Source organism: Carassius auratus, chromosome 17 (assembly GCF_003368295.1).
Source record: "Carassius auratus strain Wakin chromosome 17, ASM336829v1, whole genome shotgun sequence".
Lineage (NCBI taxonomy): Eukaryota > Metazoa > Chordata > Actinopteri > Cypriniformes > Cyprinidae > Carassius > Carassius auratus.
Window position 1 is genome coordinate 22,157,781 of NC_039259.1, and position 20,373 is coordinate 22,178,153.

At 35.9% G+C, this 20,373-nt stretch overlaps 1 protein-coding gene across 1 annotated transcript in view; it reads left to right on the forward strand.

Moving 5' to 3' along the window:
* The window catches only part of LOC113116900 (gamma-2-syntrophin-like), a 68,088-nt gene that overhangs the window by 47,246 nt on the left and 469 nt on the right, over nucleotides 1–20,373 (forward strand). The window contains exons 13-15 of the mRNA XM_026285200.1: nucleotides 456–527; nucleotides 6,909–7,118; nucleotides 20,274–20,366. Coding sequence (XP_026140985.1) covers nucleotides 456–527; nucleotides 6,909–7,118; nucleotides 20,274–20,366 — 375 coding nt within the window. The remainder of the gene's footprint in view (nucleotides 1–455; nucleotides 528–6,908; nucleotides 7,119–20,273; nucleotides 20,367–20,373) is intronic.

The window sequence follows — 20,373 nt, forward strand, 5'->3', positions numbered from 1 at the left end:
CATTGTGTTGAAAGATTGGAGGGTTGCTCCTTATACATCACAATTGTGCTTTCTTAAAGGAGTAGTTCACCGAAAATTAACATTAGCTGAAAATGTGCTCACCCTCAGGTCATCCAAGATTAGAAATAGTTATCAGATTTGAAGAAATGTAGCATTGCATCACTTGCTTAGTGATGGATGCTCTGCAGTGAATGGGTGCCGTCAGAATGAGAGTTCAAACAGCTGATAAAAACATCACAATAATCCACAAGTAATCCACATCACTCCAGTCCATTGATTGACACAGACAGCATGCATTGATGAGACACTGATGCAATGCTACATTTCTCCAAACCTGATGAAGAAACAAACTCAGACTAATCCTGGATGGACTGAGAGTGAGCACGTTTTGGGCCTGTATCCTCTCTAATCATGGATGTGTGACAGTGAGATTTCTTTCTGTGTTTTTGTATCAGATCTTGGCATCAGACTGGGCTCAAGCAGAGGCTAGTTTTCACCTCTGTGAGGTTCTCTTTAAGGTTCATAAGGTACGAACACACATGTGTGGCTTTTATCAGTCGATGCTGAGTGCTCTGTGTTTGTTTTGTTTGTCATTCAAAGTCGACACGAAATCAAAACGCATGTTCCTACAGTTTTTTTCAGTCGCTAACAAGCATTTGTCCAAGCAGTTGTCACATTTTCAAAACTCTAAACACAATTGACACAGCATCGGTCTATTGTGGCCATACCATTCACACATTTCATGTCGTTTTCACACAATATAGAGTCATTGAACACATTTCCACAATGCTTACATTTTCTGAACAGACAAGCTATACCTCCCAACAAAATTATGGATCGTTTTTGTAGTATTTACAAATGTTAACACACAACATCCCACAATAGCAAAAACAATGTTCCAAACCTTAGATACAGTATAAAAACCTCTGCTTCTGCATTGATATCAGTTCAAAAACAATATATCTTAGCTGATTTATGTTGTGTAAATTGGGCCAACCACAGCTGATTCCTATCTGGCTTAGACTCAATGGCAGGGGTTATTTTTTTCTATTACATTGACACTTATACAATAAAAGGGGGACTTTGAAGAGTGATATTTTTGGGAACAGAAAAAGACAAACACTGCAATGTATGGACGAGGAAGAGTAAGAGCAAGGGGCCCAGGGAGAAGAGCAGGAGCAGTGAGAGGTGCAGGAGCAGTGAGAGGAGCAGTGAGAGGAGCAGGAGCAGTGAGAGGTGCAGGAGCAGTGAGAGGAGCAGTGAGAGGAGCAGGAGCAGTGAGAGGTGCAGGAGCAGTGAGAGGAGCAGTGAGAGGAGCAGGAGCAGTGAGAGGTGCAGGAGCAGTGAGAGGAGCAGTGAGAGGAGCAGGAGCAGTGAGAGGTGCAGGAGCAGTGAGAGGAGCAGTGAGAGGAGCAGGAGCAGTGAGAGGTGCAGGAGCAGTGAGAGGAGCAGTGAGAGGTGCAGGAGCAGTGAGAGGAGCAGTGAGAGGAGCAGGAGCAGTGAGAGGTGCAGGAGCAGTGAGAGGAGCAGTGAGAGGAGCAGGAGCAGTGAGAGGAGCAGTGAGAGATGCAGTGAGAGGAGCAGTGAGAGGAGCAGGAGCAGTGAAAGATGCAGTGAGAGGAGCAGTGAGAGGTGCAGGAGCAGTGAGAGGAGCAGTGAGAGGAGCAGTGAGAGGAGCAGGAGCAGTGAGAGGTGCAGGAGCAGTGAGAGGAGCAGTGAGAGGAGCAGGAGCAGTGAGAGGAGCAGTGAGAGATGCAGTGAGAGGAGCAGTGAGAGGAGCAGGAGCAGTGAGAGGAGCAGTGAGAGATGCAGTGAGAGGAGCAGTGAGAGGAGCAGGAGCAGTGAGAGGTGCAGGAGCAGTGAGAGGAGCAGTGAGAGGAGCAGGAGCAGTGAGAGGAGCAGTGAGAGGAGCAGTGAGAGATTGTTTTTATTTTACCCCCCCCCCCCTCTTTTTTTATCTGGGCTTTTTGATGTTGTTGTTTTATGTTCAGAATGCTCTTATGTGTTTCATGGATATTTTGTTCACTGTAGGCAATACTGTCAAACCTTTTCTGTTCTATCATACCGTGTTTCTACTGTACCTCCTGCAGTAAACAGTAAAGGAAAAAATAGCTTTTTACTGGAATGCTTTTGAATGTGAACATTACTGTACATTTGGACATACAGTTCCTAACCAAGAAATTTAGTGTAAAACAGCGAATTGCATGTTTTGCATGCAAATACCTGTAAAACTGAGACTAAAAGTCTATGCAGTTTTTGTAATGTCAACAATAGCCAGTATTTCGAAACCTGGTGTACTTTGATTGACTGCATGTAACTTGTGAGGTGAAAACAAGTGTTATTCTTTGACAGAATAATTTAATTTTGAGTCAGATTTCCAGTGTTTTGGTAAAGTTGGTGTGTGCAGATAAAGATGTGTTCTATTTTGAAATGAAGATTTAGTATATATTTAACAAAATGTGTTTTTGAGAAGAAAATTATCCATTTGGCCAATTGTGTTTTGTAGGTGTTAGTCTGTGTTAAGAGTTTAGAAAAAGTATCTGAAGTATGGTTAAGCGCTTGTTAGCGATTGAAAAAAACTGTAAATCATATTCCTACTCTTATCTTACTTGATTCATCAGTGCACATTATCCTAAATAAATAAAATATTTGTTTTCATATTTTGTTGTAAAAAATAAATACATATTCAAATGTATTCATTTATTTATTTATATGAACAATTATATAACAAATATGCATATATTAGACTATTTGATAATGTTCTCACCTTGACATATTTATTTATTTTATTTTATTTTATTTATTTTGAAGACCACGAATTTGTATTTAGCTACTCTGCCCCAACACAAAACAAATTTGGACTTGAATTTCTTTTTTGAAGAAATTAATACTTTTATTGAGCTAGGACGCATTAAATTCATTTAAAGTGACAGGATATAAATGTATAATGTTTCAAAAGTTGATTTATATTTCAAATAAATGCTCTTTTCTAACTTTCTAGTCATTAAAGATCCCATTTTAAAAAATTTATCGCAATTTATGCATATATATATATATTCAACTGAACAACTGTTTTCAACATAAGTGTTTAATAATAATCAGGAATGTTTCTTGAACAGCTAATTAGCATATTTTCATGATTTCTGAAGATCATGTGACACTGAAGACTGGAGTAATGATGCTGAAGATTCAACTGTGCATCACAAAAAATGAATTGTAGTTTTGCGGATATTTAAATAGAAAACAGCTGTTTTAAATTTTAATATTATTAACTGTTTTTTTTTGTATATATATTATTAAATGTATTTTTCAGTGCTTTAAGTGGGCCTGTACGCACTGGTACTCAGTACCGCCACTTCCAAATATAGCTCTTGCTTTTAGCGTACCCGTACATTCATTTGGACATCTGTTTTAATAGAGGTTTTAATCCTTTGCCTGCACTGCATCTTTTCAGAGCACCCTTCACAATGCACGCTTCCTAATTCTTCCTAGTTCGGAGTATGGAGCATGAATCATTTGCACCAGTTCGGGAGTTCGGAGCGGGATCGCGAATCATTTGAGTCAGTTTGGGGATCGCGAGTCATTTGAATCAATTCGAGAGTTCGGAGCGCGTTCGCGAATCATTTGAGTCAGTTCGGGAGTTCGGAGCGGCTTCGCGGATCTTTGAATCAATTCGAGAGTTCGGAGCGGGTTCGCGAATCATTTGAGTCATTTGGGAGTTCGGTGTGGGATCGCGAATCATTTGAGTCAGTTTGGGAGTTCGGTGCGTGATCGCTAATCATTTGAGTCAGTTTGGGAGTTCGAAACGGGATCGCGAATCATTTGAGTCATTTGGGAGTTCGGTGCGGCATCGCGAATCATTTGAGTCAGTTTGGGAGTTCGAAGCGGGATCGCGAGTCATTTGAGTCAGTTTGGGAGTTCGAAGCGGGATCACGAATCATTTGAGTCAATTCTAAAGTTCGTAGCGGGTTCGCGAATCATTGAGTCAGTTTGGGGATCGCGAATCATTTGAGTCAGTTTGGGAGTTCGAAGCGGGATCGCGAATCATTTGAGTCAATTCTAGAGTTCGTAGCGGGTTCGCGAATCATTGAGTCAGTTTGGGGATCGCGAATCATTTGAGTCAGTTCGGGAGTTCGTAGCGGTTTCGCGAATCATTTGAGTCAGTTCGGGAGTTTGAATGCAGTAATGCAGTAGCTCTTTCTAAGGGTATTTTTTTTCAAAATCCTTTTGCACATTTTATTTATGTTCAGTAGTTCTTTCTAGCTCAAGCAAATCCACAAACTACAGTTTTTTTCAATCGCTAACAAGCGCTTAACCATACTTCAGATAATTTTTCTAAACTCTTAAGACAGACTCACACCTACAAAACACAATTGGCCAAATGGATAATTTTCTTCTCAAAAACACATTTTGTTAAATATATACTAAATCTTCATTTCAAAATAGAACACATCTTTATCTGCACACACCAACTTTACCAAAACACTGGAAATCTGACTCAAAATTAAATTATTCTGTCAAAGAATAACACTTGTTTTCACCTCACAAGGTACATGCAGTCAATCAAAGTACACCAGGTTTCAAAATACTGGCTATTGTTGACATTACAAAAACTGCATAGACTTTTAGTCTCAGTTTTACAGGTATTTGCATGCAAAACATGCAATTCACTGTTTTACACTAAATTTCTTGGTTTGGAACTGTATGTCCAAATGTACAGTAATGTTCACATTCAAAAGCATTCCAGTAAAAAGCTATTTTTCCCTTTACTGTTAACTGCAGGAGGCAGTACAGTAGAAACACGGTATGATAGAACAGAACAGGTTCGACAGTATTGCTTACAGTGAACAAAATATCAATGAAACACATAAGAGCATTCTGAACATAAAACAACAACAGCAAAAAGCCCAGATAAAGGGGGGGTGGGGGTTAAAATAAAAACAATCTCTCACTGCTCCTGCTCTTCTCACTGCTCCTGCTCATCTCACTGCATCTCTCACTGCTCCTGCTCCTCTCACTTCTCCTGCTCTTCTCACTGCTCCTGCTCCTCTCACTGCTCCTGCTCTTCTCACTGCATCTCTCACTGCTCCTGCTCCTCTCACTTCTCCTGCTCTTCTCACTGCATCTCTCACTGCTCCTGCTCCTCTCACTGCTCCTGCTCTTCTCACTGCTCCTGCTCATCTCACTGCATCTCTCACTGCTCCTGCTCCTCTCACTTCTCCTGCTCTTCTCACTGCTCCTGCTCCTCACACTGCTCCTGCTCTTCTCACTGCATCTCTCACTGCTCCTGCTCCTCTCACTTCTCCTGCTCTTCTCACTGCATCTCTCACTGCTCCTGCTCCTCTCACTGCTCCTCTCACTGCTCCTCTCACTGCTCCTGCTCTTCTCACTGCATCTCTCACTGATCCTGCTCCTCTCACTGCTCCTGCTCTTCTCACTGCATCTCTCACTGCTCCTGCTCCTCTCACTTCTCCTGCTCTTCTCACTGCTCCTGCTCCTCACACTGCTCCTGCTCTTCTCACTGCATCTCTCACTGCTCCTGCTCCTCTCACTTCTCCTGCTCTTCTCACTGCATCTCTCACTGCTCCTGCTCCTCTCACTGCTCCTCTCACTGCTCCTCTCACTGCTCCTGCTCTTCTCACTGCATCTCTCACTGATCCTGCTCCTCTCACTTCTCCTGCTCTTCTCACTGCATCTCTCACTGCTCCTGCTCCTCTCACTGCTCCTCTCAGTTCTCCTGCTCCTCTCACTGCTCCTCTCACTTCTCACTGCATCTCTCACTGCTCCTGCTCCTCTCACTGCTCCTCTCACTGCATCTCTCACTGCTCATGCTCCTCTCACTGCTCCTCTCACTGCTCCTGCTCCTCTCACTGCATCTCTCACTGCTCCTGCTCCTCTCACTTTTCCTGCTCTTCTCACTGCATCTCTCACTGCTCCTCTCACTGCTCCTGCTCCTCTCACTTCTCACTGCATCTCTCACTGCTCCTGCTCCTCTAACTGCTCCTGCTCTTCTCCCAGGGCCCCTTGCTCTTACTCTTCATCGTCCATACATTACAGTGTTTCTCTTTTTCTGTTTCTGTTTCCAAAAACATCACTCTTCAAAGTCCTCCTTTTATTTTATAAGTTTATTGTCTAAAAAATAAGCTCTGCCATTGAGTCTAAGCCAGATTGGAATCAGCTGTGGTTGGCCCAATTTACACAACATAAATCAGCTAAGATATATTGTTTTTGAACTGATATCATTGCAGAAGCAGAGGTTTTTATACTGTATCTAAGGTTTGGAACATTGTTTTTGCTATTGTGGGATGTTGTGTGTTAACATTTGTAAATACTACAAAAACGATCCATAATTTTGTTGGGAGGTATAGCTTGTCTGTTCAGAATATGTAAGCATTGTGGAAATGTGTTCAATGACTCCATATTGTGTGAAAACGACATGAAATGTGTGAATGGTATGGCCACAATAGATAGATGCTGTGCTAATTGTGTTTAGAGTTTTGAAAATGTGACAACTGCTTGGACAAATGCTTGTTAGCGACTGAAAAAAACTGTAATAAAAAGATTTATTATTAAGGTTGCCTGTTGACTGCTGTAAATAAAAGCCCTTCAATATAGTTGTTGTTACCTCAGGGGATGAGGGGAGTCATCAAAAAAACAAAACAGAAAATATATATATATATATTTTTGGCTATAATAAAGTACCGGCACCTCTTTTGGGCCACTTAAAGCACTGGTATTTTTGATCAAATAAATGCAGCCTTGGTGAGCTGAAAAAAAAAAAAAAAAAAAAACCTTTACAAAATTCGTACTGACCCCAAACCTTTGAACAGTAGTGTATATTTATAGTTATAGTTATAGAAAGCTGACAAGCTTGGAACAGTCACTGTGTCTCTCTTGCTGTGGTCCAGCTGTGGATAGCTGAAGACTGCTGGATACAGAGCAGGCTGTATCTGGGGCTCCAGCAGGACGGTGAGCTGCGGGACAGTGAACCCTTCTGCTTCAGTGTGCTGGTGGGTCACGGACAGAGCTTCTGCTACAGCGTGGAGCTGGGCTCAGAGCTGGTGCTGTGGGAGAAAGCCTTCCAGAGAGCCGTCTTCATGGAGGTGCAGAGAGTCCGGGTGAGCGCAAACCTACAAAACATCATTTGAGAAGGGCTTTTGTTGCTTTATTCTTTATACTGTATGTATACAGAGTAGTTGATGATGTTCTCAGCTTAAAAATGTTGTTGTTGCTCTGCCAGTGTTTTTTTTTTTTTGTGTGAAAAGATTTCCAAATGGCATTTTATCATGTCCTTGAAGGGCATGTCATGAATAAGAAGGTCTGTGATGGATTTCATTGTGTGCAATGCTTACTACACTTTTTCAGTTTATATCTTATGTTTATATCTTATAAATTTAGACTTTTCTCCCTCAGAATTGCACTTTTATGTTTCACCTTTTAGTCTTTTTATCAAGAGTTTATATCTCACCATTTTGACTTTTTTTTCTTAGAATTGCAAGCTTATATGTTAGATATGTTAGATCAAAATTGTGAATCTCTCTCAGATTGTTTTCTACTTTTTTCTTAGAATTGCATGTTTTTATCTTGCATTTTGGCTTTTTTTTTCACAGAATTTGCAGTTTATATCTCACTATTTTAAAAGTTTCTCAGCATTGTGTATTTATATCTTACATTTTAGATCTTTTTCAGATAATTGTGAGTTTATATCTCTTATTTGAAATTGCATATTTCTATCTCACAATTCTAAGTTTTAATGAGGTTTTATTGCATTATTCTGATTACTATAATACAATAGTAAGTAAATTGTATTTAGTCAGCGTAGCTGACCAAAGTGCTGAACAGAGTTTAAAAAACAACAACAATAATAATAGAAATGGTTGACTGAGGAAGGCCCAAATACAAGGAGTTGCAATAATCTAAACGCGATGTGATGAAAGCATGAATGACCTTCTCCAAATCTTGAGGTTCCTGGGTTCCTGACCTGAGAAGAAACTGAGGGGAAATGATTGCCAAGTTCCTTAATAAGCCCGTTTCTCAATTTCGGGGGACCAAAAACAATAATTTCAGTTTTGGCTTCATTAATGTGGAGAAAGTTATTTTTTTTTACCATTTCTTGACATCATCAAGACAGTCCAACAACTGTTGAATGGAATCAGTAGCTTTCAATGGGATATACAATAGGGTATCATCAGCGTATAGATGAAATTAAACATTGTGCCCTAATAATATTCCTTAATGGAAGCATATATAAGTTAAAAAGGAGTGGGCCCAATATGGAACCCTGAGGGACACCACTAATAATAGGAACTGAAAAAGAGAAAAATTTGCCCAATGATACAGAAAAAGACCTGTCTCCAAGATATGAAGTGAACCACTGTCAGTCAAATGGTCTAAAGGCCAAATAAGTACATCAGGATCACCTGTATCAAATGCAGCTGTAAGATCTAGTAGCTTTAAAACAGGCATTTTTACCAGCATCAACTGCAAGTAAAATATCATCAGATACCTTTAACAAAGCCGACTGTGCTATGATGACCAGTGAAGCCAGATTGGAAAGGTTCCAATAAATTTGCTGAATTTAAAAACATAAATTGTGATTGCACAACTTTTTCTTACAACTTTAAAGAAACATGCTGAAAAATATAAAAGCATACCTGAGTAGTCAACGAATTCAAAGTCAGATCTGGGACCTGTAAAGTGAAGGAAGAACGGATGGCTATCACTTTGTCAGAAAATTTTTTTAAACTTTTCTCGCAAAGTTCAGCTGAGGGTTCCCCATGAAATTGGCAACTCGGATTAATTATTGAATTAATTGTGGTAAATAAAATCTTAGGCGTATGAAGACCTAGCTTATTTTGCAGCATGCTGAAACTTGAACAGACAAGTTCAAAGGTCACAGTTAAACAATCATGCAATAGCGAAAACCATTCTGTTTAGGCACAGTATCAAATAGCAGCATTTGCTGTATGTAATAGAATTATCATCTTCAGTAATGCGTTACAGTAATAATATTAAAGCAATGCTGTGCACTTTTTGCATTATGGTAACAAGAAGAGGCCCTTAATTTAAAATATATATCCTGTCCATCAGGCTTTAAAGAAGGCTTTAAAAAGAGATGAAACACTCAGAAAGCGGTATATGACAAGTGAAGCATTGATTTCCGCATCTGTCAGCACTGAAGGAGAGCAGGAGCGCATCTGTGTCTGATTCGTGCGTTTCAAATGTTATTACTGCTTTAATTAAATTCCTCTGAAGAGTCTTTTCTGTGAGTCCTCTCCTCGCTGAGCCGTTAAATTACCTCGACCGCACAAAGGTCTAGCGCATCTCCGGTGTCCCCGTGAACTCCTGCAGGGCGTCTATTATGAAGTATATGCTAACATAAGTTCACGGGATGAAGGGGATTTAAGTCTGAGCGGCTCCAGAGACTCGCGTTACTCACATTTAAGTCGTCTTAAATACCACCCAGGGTCAAACGGAGAGTTTGCGGCAAAATCCCGACGCGCAAGTGTGCATTACTATGACATATTTATTTATGGCTCATGAGCATTATATAGCTTTGCCGGCGTTGATTCGCTCATACTTTAGCTTAGAGGAGCAGATTAATGGCTCTCTGGATAAACTGCGTATCTTATTCCATGCAAGGAATCAAAATCCTCATCTAACACAGAGCTAATGTTTTGTTTGAAGCTAATTGAGGGAGTAAAGGCCACAAAAAGGCCTAATAGACCATCATGACGTGCTGCCAAGTCATGACAGAGAAATTTACTACATGTGTCCGTTTGCTCTTTATTCCAAGGGCAATTTCCAAATGGCATTTTTGTGTCCTTGAAGGACACGTCGTGAATTTCATTGTGTGAAATGTTCACTTTTATAGGCTGGTGAGTAGATGAACATGACGCCCGCTTTCAAATGAAATTCACCTCAGAGTTACAGCTCGTGATGGGATGTAATGAATTTGACCTTTGAAGGACGGTTGCACAATATTGGAAAAACTGGCATTGTGATATTTTTCTGCATTATACAGTATATTGAAATAATAATTCTAGAATGATTGTGGTTTTGATGGAGAGTGCAGCTGTGTATAAAATAAAAAAATATATATTTTCTTTTGTGAAGTTGCAAAGAAAAACACTTTTTACTTTTTGAGCCTGAACCATCTTTTAAGGGCTGTACGAAAATTAAAAGATGCAAAAAACTACTTACTGTATTACTGTTTTTGACCAATTCAACATGACAATATAATTACTATATATTATATAATACATATGATTTGTTTTGTGATATTAAATAAAATAAAAAAGAGATTTATTTCTAAAAAAAAAAAATATTTTACATTTTTGTTGTGCTTTTAATACATATTTTTCAATTTTTTTTATATTTTTATCTTATATGTATTTTAGTTGTATATATTTAATAACCCTGGATTGAGTTTTTACTTAAAATAAATTAATCCTGAATTGAGCTTTTTTTTTTTTTGTTGCTACACTTGCACATATGCTGCAGGTTTCAGAGTGAAGTGTTATATCATTTATATCATATATTTATTTAATTAAATCACAGCTTTCGCGATTTGAAAATCACAGTAAACCATGTCGGCATATCGACTTACTTAGATATATTGTGCAACCCTACTTTTTACAATCTTAAAAATAAAAGTGCTTCAAAGGTTCTTCACAGTAATGCCACAGAAGAACCATTTTTAATTCCACAAATAACTTTAAGGAACCATTTGTTTCTTAACTTTTTATAATCTGAGGAACCTTCTTTTGCCACAAAGAAGATTTTATGAAACTGAAACGTTCTTCAGATGTTGAAGCACATTTATTTTTAACAGTGTAGTTATTTTGCAAGATATTTCTGTTATGTGTGCATTGCTGCAATTAAAGCTCTCTGGCGTTACATGCCAAAATATCTTGACTCTCAGCATTTCTGTTTAAATTTGTGCATTCAGTGAACACTTCCTGTTCAAGCAACTATATACACGTCCTCCATAGGTCTTCATGTAGTAATTTCTGTGTAATTCCTTCATAAATCCATCCTGATGTGAGCTCTTTCACTGAATTGAATGCAACAATTTATGAACTGGTTTAAGAGATGAGTTTTATTCCATTTTTGTTATAGCTAATAATTATAATGGAGGATATGAATCCAGACTCATTAAGTCCATCTGAAACATTTCCCAGTAAAGTCTTCACATCATGTTCACTGGATTTTATCTCAGGGCTGTAGCAAATGTCTATTCAAGGATTTTGGTGCATTTCCCACCCCCCCGTTTGCCCAAAAGCAAAGGGTCAGAAAGCAGCTCTGAATTACTGCCTACTCTTAACCAGACATTATAAATAATACAAAGGAACGGAGCTGTCAGAGGCGATTTAGATCACTGCAATGCTCCGACACAGAAAGGGAAACATGTAAAGCTCCAGATTCAGTCTGATTATCTGCCACCATCCGTCCAGAGCGCTCCTGAGGACACTTTTAGGAGGAGCGTGAAGGATTGTGTTATGGTTTTATGTGAGGAAGTCAGCGGGAGGTCAGGATCACAGCTTCTCTGGGTTCAGTGGATTAGATGAGGATCCAGATCTGAACCAGACCAGTCCCACGAGGAGAGCCATGTCTGATGTGAAGGAAGAGAACAGCAACACTGGTGGAGAGGATGGATAGAATAAAGAATGAATGGATGGATGGATGGATGGATGGGTGGATAGATAGATAGATAGATAGATAGATAGATAGATAGATAGATAGATAGATAGATAGATAGATAGATAGGTTAGATAGATAGAAGGAAGAATGGATGGCTGGATGGAAGGACAGAAGCAAGGAAGGAAGGAAGGAAGGATGGATAGATAGATAGATAGATAGATAGATAGATAGATAGATAGATAGATAGATAGATAGATAGATAGATAGATAGATAGATAGATAGATAGAAGGAAGAATGGATAGATAGATAGATAGATAGATAGATAGATAGATAGATAGATAGATAGATAGATAGATAGATAGATAGATAGATAGATGGAAGGAAGAATAGATAGATAGATAGATAGATAGATAGATAGATAGATAGATAGATAGATAGATAGATAGATAGATAGATAGATAGATAGATAGGTTAGATAGATGGAAGGAACAATAGATAGATAGATAGATAGATAGATAGATAGATAGATAGATAGATAGATAGATAGATAGATAGATAGATAGATAGATAGATAGATAGATGGAAGGAAGAATAGATAGATAGATAGATAGATAGATAGATAGATAGATAGATAGATAGATAGATAGATAGATAGATAGATAGATAGATGGAAGGAAGAATAGATAGATAGATAGATAGATAGATAGATAGATAGATAGATAGATAGATAGATAGATAGATAGATAGATAGATAGATAGATAGATAGATAGATAGATAGGTTAGATAGATAGATAGATAGATAGATAGATAGGTTAGATAGATAGGTTAGATAGATGGAAGGAACAATAGATAGATAGATAGATAGATAGATAGATAGATAGATAGATAGATAGATAGATAGATAGATAGATAGATAGATGGAAGGAAGAATAGATAGATAGATAGATAGATAGATAGATAGATAGATAGATAGATAGATAGATAGATAGATAGATAGATAGATAGAAGGAAGAATAGATAGATAGATAGATAGATAGATAGATAGATAGATAGATAGATAGATAGATAGATGGAAGGAAGAATAGATAGATAGATAGATAGATAGATAGATAGATATAGATAGATAGATAGATAGATGGAAGGAAGGAAGAATAGATAGATAGATAGATAGATAGATAGATAGATAGATAGATAGATAGATAGATAGATAGATAGATAGATAGATAGATAGATAGATAGATAGATAGATAGATAGATAGATGGAAGAATGGATGGATGGATAGATAGAAAGGAAAAATGGATGGAAGGATAGGTGAAAGGAAGGAAGGAAGGAAGGAAGGAAGGATGGATGGATGGATGGAAGGACGGACGAATGGATGAAGGATGGATGGATGGATGGAAGGATGGACGGAAGGAAGAATGGGTGAAGGAAGGAAGGAAGGAAGGAAGGATGGATGGAAGGAACAATGAATGGATGGATGGATGGATGGAAGGAAGAAAGGATTGGATGGATGGATGGATGGAAGGAAGGAAGGAAGGAAGAATGGATATATATTTATGATGTTAAGCTGAAGTGAATGGGGAAAAGTGCACCAGTTAATGTTGAAGTGTTCAGATATTTGACTCCAGTGCTGCTTCCTCCACTAATCAAGATGAAGGTGACTTTCAGTGATTCACTAAGTATAGTTGCAGACTCAGTGATTTGTGCTCCGCGTCACTCCGCTGGTGATGTTATTGTCCTTCATCAGTTAGTCCTGATTGTCCAGCTGTGGTTGAGGACGCGGTGATTGACAGCTCTGAGAGCTGCAGGAGTGTGTTACAGAGGCACGTTTCGCTCCAGACACACTCCAGATAGACATGAGTTCATTCTGCGTTAGTCAGCATCATCAGCATTACTGCTGGACCACATCGAGAATCAACACATGTCTCTGTCCTTAGGGATGCAACTAAAGGTGACAGACCATTTCAATTAGTGCTTGATTAGTGGTTTGTTCTCCAGACAGCTAGATTTGTCTTATTGTCTTGGGACAGAATCATCCTTTACACAAGTATACAAACAGACAATTGGCAATCACAATTCTGTTGTGCAATACATACTTAACATGCATGGTATGGTATAAAAACACCAGGTGTGTGCATTTCACAGTTACAGATGCAGCTGGCCAGTGGATAGCAAACAAGATTCTCTTCGTGACACTAGTTGAAGAGGAAAAACTGTAGATAGAAGCAATTTACATTCAGTGCGTTGTTAATTACAGTCTGTATTGCATGCATTGTTGCATTCATCTGAAATGCATGTGCAATGCATCGATTACATCCATGTTTGTATTCACGTGTATAGAATATGTACATTTTCACAAGATGCACTAAAACAAAAATCAGCAGCCCATAAAAATGAAAGAGCCTTTTATTTATTTATTTTAGTCCAGATGTTGTAGTCATGCATCTGTTGCAATTCATTAAGATCAGAAAACACAACACGGGCTTAACATGCTTTTATTTACAGTTCAGTGTTGATTCAGTTCAATATCTGTAGTTCCTCAGCTGTAAAACATGTTCAGTTCAGTGATAAACAGGAACAGCTGTGCCGTTAAACCAGATGTGTTGGTATCAGGGTTATTATAGTTAATTTAACTTGAAATAAAATACAATTGAACTCAAATAAAATATTTAAAACAATTAATACATGTAGTTTAACTTGATACTAAAATGGTACTAAAATGACAAAAGCATAATCAGCATAGATAGTGTCTGGGTTCACGTACTTATTAGAGTATATGCATGACTCTGTGAGAAAATATTTATAATAATATATATATATATATTTTTTTTTTCGTCGTTGCAATTCATTACATCTACAAAAACATATTTTCTTGTTCAGGAGGGTTCTGTTTGAGGACCAGTGTTTGTCCGCTGATGAAGCGTCTGTGTTTGCTCTCACAGACTGCAGAGCAGAAACAGGCACATTTGGTGCATGCTGGGACTTTCTCTCCGCTCAGCTTGACAAGGAAATCCTCTACAAACCTCACTCTGTGTTTTGCCCGTCCCTCAGGAGAAGCTCTCCAATTAGCGCCATGTATTCTGTGCTTTACATGTTACACGAGCAGACAGTGAGAGACACAAATCCTGGCAGCTGGAGCTCAAGCATCTCTTAAAACACTGAGAAACATCTGAGATTTCTGTGAAGAAGAGCAGGAGTGTGAGACCCTAATTAATTAGTTCATTAATTAGAGTTATTATAGTAAACTAAACATGTAACTCAAAGTAAAACCTAAAAAAAAATATAAAAAAAATAATGTTAACTGAAATAAACTATTTATTTATTTTTCAGTTAATGGCCAGTGCAACATTTCTCATTTTAATTTAGCTTTAACTTGTCGTACCGAAAAAATAAAAGTAAAAACTATATATAAATTACTAAGAAGGAAAAAAGACATGCAGCAAAATTACTAAAGCTTTACATTGAATTAACTGTTTAAATGTCATTAAATTGTATTTTTTGTTACTTAAAAAAAAAATGTTTTAAACTTGTTTTAAAAATGTTAAAAATGTTTTACTCAAATTGTACTAAAATAACTACTACTGAAATACTATATTAATAAGAGCTATATAGATATAAATAAGAAACAAAATTACTAAAAAGGATCCAAACAATTACTATAACTAAAATATGTAAGTTTTATTTTTTGTTTTATATTATAGTTAATATTTTCCACTTGATATTAAAACAACTAAAACAAAAAAAGCTACTAAAATTATAAAAACACAACAAAGTTACTAAAACTTTAACAAAAGATTTTTAAATGTTGTATTTTTTTATTTTTATTATTTAAATTGTTCAATTTTATGCTAGAAATTGTACTAAAATAAGTAAAAATTAACTATTTAGTCACATATAAAACAAAAATTCTTAAATTCTTAAAGTTTACATTTTAGTTAATTTTATTTATTTATCGTAAAATCATAAATAGTACAACACAAACATATACTTATAAATAGACATTGATGTGTATGTAATATTGTTTATGCATATGTGTTAGAAAATTAGTAAAACTCCAATGAAAATTAAAATGGAAAATGGAAAAACTGATGTAAATAATTAAAATATTTTCTGAACAGAGTAATTGTATGTTCTGTGATTCTAAAGTAACACTGTATGGGAGTTTAATGCAGAAATGAATAAGGACTCCAGAGAAATGCTCCTCTGCTCCATCTATATCAGTCAGAGCTGTGTTGACCAGCTTTAATGACTTCGTCTCTGGCTCGACAGATTGCTTGATGATGTTGCTGAATCCAAATGTCACCGGCGGGCGTTCGTGGAAAAACTCGCTCTCCTCCTCGTGCCTAATTGATTTCAAGAGCTGTGAATATTACTGTTACATTTCATGCATATTTAGTTACAAATGTTTCCTCTTTTGAGGATTTGATTTGGAAATGCAAAGCAGACGGCTGTGTTTCTGAGATCCCGTCATGATTTTGACTGCTTTTGCATTTTAATCTTGGGTATGGATTATTATTAATTTGTATTAATTTGTTATTTGTTGTTGTATATAAGACTGTCAGTCGTCAGTCAGTTTCAGCATAAATGTGTTTTGTAATCATAATCAGTAATCAACAATTTAATTTACTTATAAAATTGTATGATCCTAATAATAGTTATAATTGTGTAGATGCATGCATGCATGTGCAAGGTTTTATGTGTATTATTTTTGTATAAATTTTTTTATGTTTGAACTTTTATTTATGTATTTATTTTATTATTTTGATAGCAATTAATTGATTATTACATTTACATTACTTAATTTTGATTAATTAACCAATTAATATTTATTTTTGGATTTGCAGTTTTTTTATTTATTTATTTGTTGTTTGTTTATTTTTAACAATTTTTTATTATTAATTTATTTAAAATATTTTATGATCCTAATAATAGTTATATTTGTGTGCATGCATGCATGTGTAAGTTTTAATGTATTTTTATTTTTGTATTTAATTTTTATGTTTTGAATGTGTATTTATTCATTGTTATTAGCAATTATTTGCAATTAGCAAATAATTGATTATTACATTTACATTAATTAATTTCTTTTCTATTTATTTTTTGATTTTCAGTTTTTATTTTTATTTATTTATTTGTTTGTTAGTATTTTTTATATGATTAATTTATTAAAAAAATATATTTATTTATGTGTTTTGAATGTGAACATTTAATCAGTTAATAGATAATCTACAATCTGAATTTAGATGTATGCATTTGGCAGACACTTTATCCAAAGCTTTTATTTTATTTTGTTCTGTTTCATGTGATTTTGAGCATTTGTGTCCTCTTTCCAGCTGCTGCAGTGCTCTTCGGTTCAGGCCACTGTAATGTGATCGTGAGGGTCAGTGTGTTGTGAATACCGATGCGTCTCTATAATCACATTCACCAGAAACACAAACTTCCAGGAATCTAATTATAGTGAACAAAACAGATGAACAGACACAATTACACAAACCCTTATTTGCTGCGATGCTCTTTCTCCATCAACTGAAGATTTATATTCAGTCAGTGGCACCTGAATAATAAAAATAACAATACAAAAACATTAATAAATAACGATCAACTAATTGATTGATAAAACTTTGTTAATGACCAGTTCTCACTATTGACTAGCATGCATATTACTAGCACATTGGCTGTTTATTAGTACTTATAAAGCACATATTAATGCCTTATTCTACATGATCATGTTTAAGATCCTTTAATCCGGCTCCATACCTAAACTAACAACTGCCTAAACAGGAAAATAAAGTGTTAAAATCAAGTATGGTCAATTGATTAAATGTTTACATTATAAACGCAAAATGCATCTGTAGACTACGCCTTTTTAGATAAATTAATAATAATAAAATAATAATAAGAACATGCACACATACAGATATGATGTAAAGAGATGCATCTGTAAATACTGTGGTAGTATCATAGTAACTGGCAGTTTATTAAGATATCTTCCTGTTTTATTTTATATTTTATTTTATGCATGTTTTTGTATTTTTTTAATGCATCTTTTCATTTTATTTTATTCATTAACTCTTGCAGTGCAGTACTACCAGTCGATTAAGAAATTGTCCTATTCTAGTTTGTTCTTGTTTGTTTGCTTATTTCCTTCTTTTATGATATACTTATTCCTGCTATGCAGTACAGCAAGTTTACTGAGAAATATTTCCATTTTATTTTGTATTTTATTTTAATTTATGTTATCCATCAATCCGTTTTTTGTTTGTTTCATTCATTCATTCAATTGTTCCTTCGTTCCTTCCTTCCTTCCTTCCTTCCTTCCTTCCTTCCTTCATTCGTTCATTCATTCATTCAGTCGTTCGTTCGTTCATTCATTAATTTGTTCCTTCATTCATTCATTTGTTCCTTCCTTCATTCATTCATTCATTCATTCATTCATTTATTCGTTCATTCATTCATTCGTCCGTTCATTCTTTCATTAATTTGTTCCTTCATTCATTCATTCGTCTGTTCATTCTTTCATTCATTTGTTGCTTCATTCATTCATTCATTCGTCTGTTCATTTTTTCATTCATTTGTTCCTTCATTCATTTATTCATTCATTCATTCATTCGTCTGTTAATTTTTTCATTCATTTGTTCCTTCATTCATTTATTCATTCATTCACTCATTCGTTCGTTCATTAATTTGTTCCTTCATTCGTTCATTCATTCATTCATTTGTTCCTTCATTCATTCATTCGTTCGTTCATTTGTTTGTTTATTAATTTGTTTCTTCATTCATTCATTTGTACCTTCATCCATTCAGTTGTACCTTCATTCATCCATTCATTCATCCATTCATTCGTTCATTCATTTGTTCCTTCCTTCCTTCCTTCCTTCATTCATTCATTCATTCATTCGTTCATTCATTCATTCATTTGTTCCTTCATTCATTCATTCGTTCGTTCATTTGTGTTTATTAATTTGTTTCTTCATTCATTCATTTGTACCTTCATCCATTCAGTTGTACCTTCATTCATCCATTCATTCATCCATTCATTCGTTCATTCATTTGTTCCTTCCTTCCTTCCTTCCTTCATTCATTCATTCATTCATTCGTTCATTCATTCATTCATTTGTTCCTTCATTCATTCATTCGTTCGTTCATTTGTGTTTATTAATTTGTTTCTTCATTCATTCATTTGTACCTTCATCCATTCAGTTGTACATTCATTCATCCATTCATTCATCCATTCATTCGTTCATTCATTTGTTCCTTCCTTCCTTCCTTCCTTCCTTCATTCATTCATTCATTTGGTTCGTTCATTCATTCATTCATTCATTCTTCCATTCATTCTTTCATTCATTTGTTCCTTCATTCATTCATTCATTCATTCGTCTGTCATGTTTTCATTAATTTGTTCCTTCATTCATTAATTCTTTCATTCATTCATTTATTTGTACCTTCATTCATTCATCCATTCATTCAGTTGTACCTTCATTCATTCATTCGTTTATTCATTTGTTCCTTCATTCTTTGTTCATTCATTAATGTGTACCTTCATTCATTCATTCATTCAGTTGTACCTTCATTTATTCATTCATCCTTTCATTCGTTCATTCATTTGTTTCCTTCATTCATTCATTCATTTGTTCGTTCATTCATTCGTCCGTTCGTTCTTCATTAATTATGTTCCTTCCTTCCTTCCTTCATTCATTCATTCATTCATTCATTTGTTCATTCTTTCATTCATTGTTGCTTCATTCATTCATTCAATTATTCGTCTGTTCATTTTTTTCATTAATTTGTTCCTTCATTCAATTTGTTCCTTCATTCATTCATTTGTTCCTTCATTCATCATCTGTGCATTCATCCGTTCATTCTTTCATTCATTTGTTCCTTCATTCATTCATTCATTTCATTCATTCATTCATTCATTCATTCATCTGTTCCTTCATTCATTCGTTCATTTCGTTCATTCATTCATTCATTCATTCGTTCATTCATCTGTCCTTCATTCATTCATTCATTCGTTCATTCAATTTGTTCCTTCATTCATTCATTTGTTCCTTCATTCATTCATTCATTCATTCATTTCATTCATTCATTCATCTGTTCCTTCATTCATTCGTTCATTCCATTCATTCATTCATTCGTTCATTCATCTGTCATTCATTCATTCATTTGTTCATTCATTCATTCATTCATTCGTTCATTCATTGTTCTTTCATTCCTGCTATGCAGTGCTGTCAGTTTATTAAAAACAGTTTATTTTATTTTATCCATCTACCATTTTTTGTATATTTATTTTAAGAGATAAGTAAAACAATGATACATGCAACTATAATGTCTAGAGATGCATCAATACTGTGGTTTATGGACTATGGTACTGGAGGTTTACTGAACTGGATGTTGATTTTCTTCAGAAAGTGGATTGTTAGACATAGTTTCTCTGTGTAAGCTGTTTCCATGTTGACCGTGCCGTACCTGTCCTGTGCCTGGGGATATACTGTAAAGCATGTGGAGATCAGGAGTGTTGAATGTTGAACGATTTAAAATATGAATGTGGTCTGTTGTTTTAAAGTGTTTGCAGCAAGCGATGTGCCTGTGAGCTCTCTGTGTAAATCATGCTTGTTGTTGCTCTGCAGTCGAAGAGCTACATGTGCAGCAGTCAAGGGAAGATCCTGTGCTTCACACTCGACTTCGAGTCGGGCTTCTCCTGCTCCGAAAGCATCTCAAAGGTAAGGA